This window comes from Trifolium pratense, linkage group LG3 (assembly GCF_020283565.1).
Source record: "Trifolium pratense cultivar HEN17-A07 linkage group LG3, ARS_RC_1.1, whole genome shotgun sequence".
Lineage (NCBI taxonomy): Eukaryota > Viridiplantae > Streptophyta > Magnoliopsida > Fabales > Fabaceae > Trifolium > Trifolium pratense.
In genome coordinates this window covers 28,462,470-28,465,780 of record NC_060061.1, presented here as the reverse complement: position 1 = coordinate 28,465,780, position 3,311 = coordinate 28,462,470, and the positions used below count along the sequence as shown (strand labels likewise).

At 32.8% G+C, this 3,311-nt stretch overlaps 1 protein-coding gene across 1 annotated transcript; it reads right to left on the bottom strand.

Annotated features, from left to right (window-relative positions):
• Window positions 1–3,026, bottom strand: LOC123916163 (iron-sulfur cluster assembly protein 1-like). The gene is made up of 3 exons (XM_045967548.1): window positions 2,493–3,026; window positions 2,275–2,329; window positions 1–541 (listed from the first exon to the last, which is right to left on the bottom strand). The coding sequence occupies exons 1-3, from the start codon at window positions 2,797–2,799 to the stop codon at window positions 385–387; spliced, it is 519 nt and encodes a 172-aa protein (XP_045823504.1). The 5' UTR covers window positions 2,800–3,026; the 3' UTR covers window positions 1–384.
• Between the last annotated feature and the right edge of the window lie 285 nt (window positions 3,027–3,311).

Below are 3,311 nucleotides of genomic sequence, written 5' to 3'. Positions count from 1 at the left end.
TGTGTTGCAAACATTTCAAGATCTGTTGTATTTTATTTTCAACAATTCAGGGAATTCTTCCATGTATAAGCGGTGGGCTTCCAACTACTTACATGTGCATATTCTGATTGTATTGTGTACATATTTAAACAAAAATATAATATGATTCCTACAAACAAACCATGCAAATAACAAACTATAGGCAGCAATACTAGTTTTTTTTTTTTTTTTTTGCTAAAGAATACTAGTATTTATTTTACTTCATGAGAATACAATCTGGCTGCCTAGGTACAACCAAGAAAAGTCTTATAAAGATGTTTTAATAACATGCAATGCACTCATTAGCAACCTTGGAGAATTATAGTAATGGGTTTTTTTTCATCGTCATTCCAGAAATGGAAGAAATCATGCAGTGGCAGATTTTTCTCCTGTGGCTGTTGTGCTTGCAGTAGCGGAGGCTCGCTTAGCTTCATAATCTTTAACAGCAGCTTTTATAGCATCCTCAGCAAGCATGCTGCAGTGTAGCTTAACTGGTGGGAGTGAAAGATGCTTTGCAATTTCACTGCAGGACATTAATTATGTGTCACTTCAAAAACTAACAACAGACATACCAAAACTATTAATCATGGAAGCAGCGATAAAGCTAGAATAAGATTAAATCTTAGAAATGGGGGCCCAATTCAGAAACCATAAGTCCAAAATATAAGATGCAGATAGTCTTAACTGTTAAGCAGCCATTACATTTATTCTTTCATCAATTTGGCGTCATCTTAGGAGGAGAGAAGAAGAAGACATGTATGAAAGAAAGAAGAAAAAAAAACTTCCAACACCAACCATCAAACCAACCAAATATTTTAATTCTGTAACTAATACCTTTGCTTCTACAACTAAACATAAATAGCCAGAAACCTATCTTCTACATAGTTTTTTTAATGGCAAATATTAGTTGTTTCATTAGTAGGAAGATTCAAACTTGTGACCTTCTTGTTACTATAACTAACCCATAGTCACCCGGTTCGCAATTGTCTTTGGTATGGGTTCGGGTATGCAGCCTTGAAGTATTGGGTATGTGTGTATACATAGTTGCTAAGCTATTTGGGTTGTGGTACATTGTGATGTTTTAATCAGCAAGCTATTGATAATTTTCCATCTAGTTTACTTCTTTCTTCATTTTTTTTTTTTTTGAATAATCTTATCTAATCTGCTTTAAAATAATGAAGTACATGTTAAAAATCTTAAGATATCATCCATACAATTATAATGATTAGCTAAATTTTAATTTGTTACACACTAAGTCAATTAAGCAAGTCAATTAACTAAATTTGAAGCATATCACACAATACTAATTTAATTAACAATTTAACAATTATTTTTTTAAAAAAAAAAGATTAACAAATAAAAATAAGAGAAATGCTGAATCATACGAAAATGCTAAACACGACACCACACATGGTGATTTCTGCCCAGCCCAATTTGATATATTTCCATTTTTAAATATTTTTTATTTTATTGTAAACCAATTGTCAATAGCCACATTTGTGTTCTTGTGTTTCGTGTTGCTTGCCATTCGTAATGAATAGCATAGCTCTAAAAATAAAAAAGAAACTATGCCCAACACTAATGGATAAAAATTACCCACATCAAAGTTGACAACGGCTAGCATAGTGCTCTTGTTTAAAATTTCAGACAAATAGTCCCACATGAAGGTTTGTGAAACATAAGAGAAGAAATTTATTTATCTATAAAAGCAATGTATGATGGAGGAGGACATCCAAGTGGATTTGAGGATACTATGTAGTATAGCTAAATGGTGCAATGTCTTCGTCTAGTGCATACAATGGTTTAATTTCACCGTATTTTTAACTATTATAAATACTGGTTCAAATATCACTTTTGTTATGAGCGATTACCTTGCTCTGCAGGTTTGTGAGTTTTTTTCAAATTCCATGAAAATTTGTGTACCAATACGCAAAAGTACCGCGAAATTGGTTGAGGGTTATGTGACTATGCTCTTATCCCTATGTCCCTCCCCCTAAACCACCAACTCGAAGTCATCTTATCACTTTTCTAATTCATTTACCATCCTACAAATTTCAGGCACCAAAGCTATGTAAAGGATTGTAAAGCTTAGAGCTTAAAATTTAACGTTGCTTAGCAGAGGAAAAATAAAAGATTGCTACAATTCACAACTATTTTGTCAATTCTATGAATAACCAATAATCTTAGCACATAACTATTCTTCACCAAACTATAGGTCCAAAAAAAGTTTTCAAGAATTGTAAAGTTTGTACTTACGTGTTCTTAATAGTTAAAACCTCCTCCATTTGCTTTCCCTTAACCCATTCAGTAGCTGCAAATCAAGAAACTATGAATTAGAAACACAATTGAAAATACCATAATCGCTCGCAATCATCAAAAATTTCAGGAAGAGGAACAAACAATTTGATAAAAAGAGAAATTGAAAACCCTAAATACAAAATCAATTCTCTGTTTCATCTAAAAAAAAAAACTACCGACGGAGGAAGAAGCAATGGCGGAACCACAGCCAAAGGTCTTAAAGCGAGCATCGATGATTTTTCCGGTTTTCTCATCAACCTTAATCTGAAGCTTCATAACATCGCCACAAGCGGGTGCTCCAACAAGACCAGTTCCTATCGTAGGATCGTTCTTATCGAAGGATCCAACATTCCGGGGATTATCGTAATGATCGACAACCCTCTCGTGGTAGAATCGTGGAAGAACCCTAATTGCCGGAACTTGTGTCTCAAACGACGCCGTTCCAACAAGTCTCTTTGCGCACGCTACTGCGATTCTCATCATTTTTTCTTTTTGTCGTGATTAATCAAACTTTTCTTTTTCTTCTTTTTTTTTTTTTTCAGAAACTTGATTTAGTTTCTAATTAATCGAATATGAGCTTTGTCAGAAAAAAAAAATGGAATATGAGCTGAAGAAAATAAATAAATAAATAGGAATTTGCTCAAAAAAAATAAATAAATAGGAATAATTTTATATTTGCAGGCGGTTTTTTAGCTACGTGGAAAGATGAAACTCTGAAAATATTTTTTTCATACCACCAATAATTATTCCTCTACCCCAACAAATCATAAAAAATACCAATTTTAACCTTTTAAAATTACTCCCATTCGTTTAAAAGAATAGCCCAACAAACCGGAAAATTTTATTCCAGTTATTTGAACTTTTCCGGTATATACAACTTCACGGAAAACTTTTTTTAATTAATCCGGTTCACAATCTTTCACCAGATCACTCATTTAAATAGATTTAGTTTGTACAGTTTCACTTATTTTTCCTCTACCTGCTCAGCTTTTGAA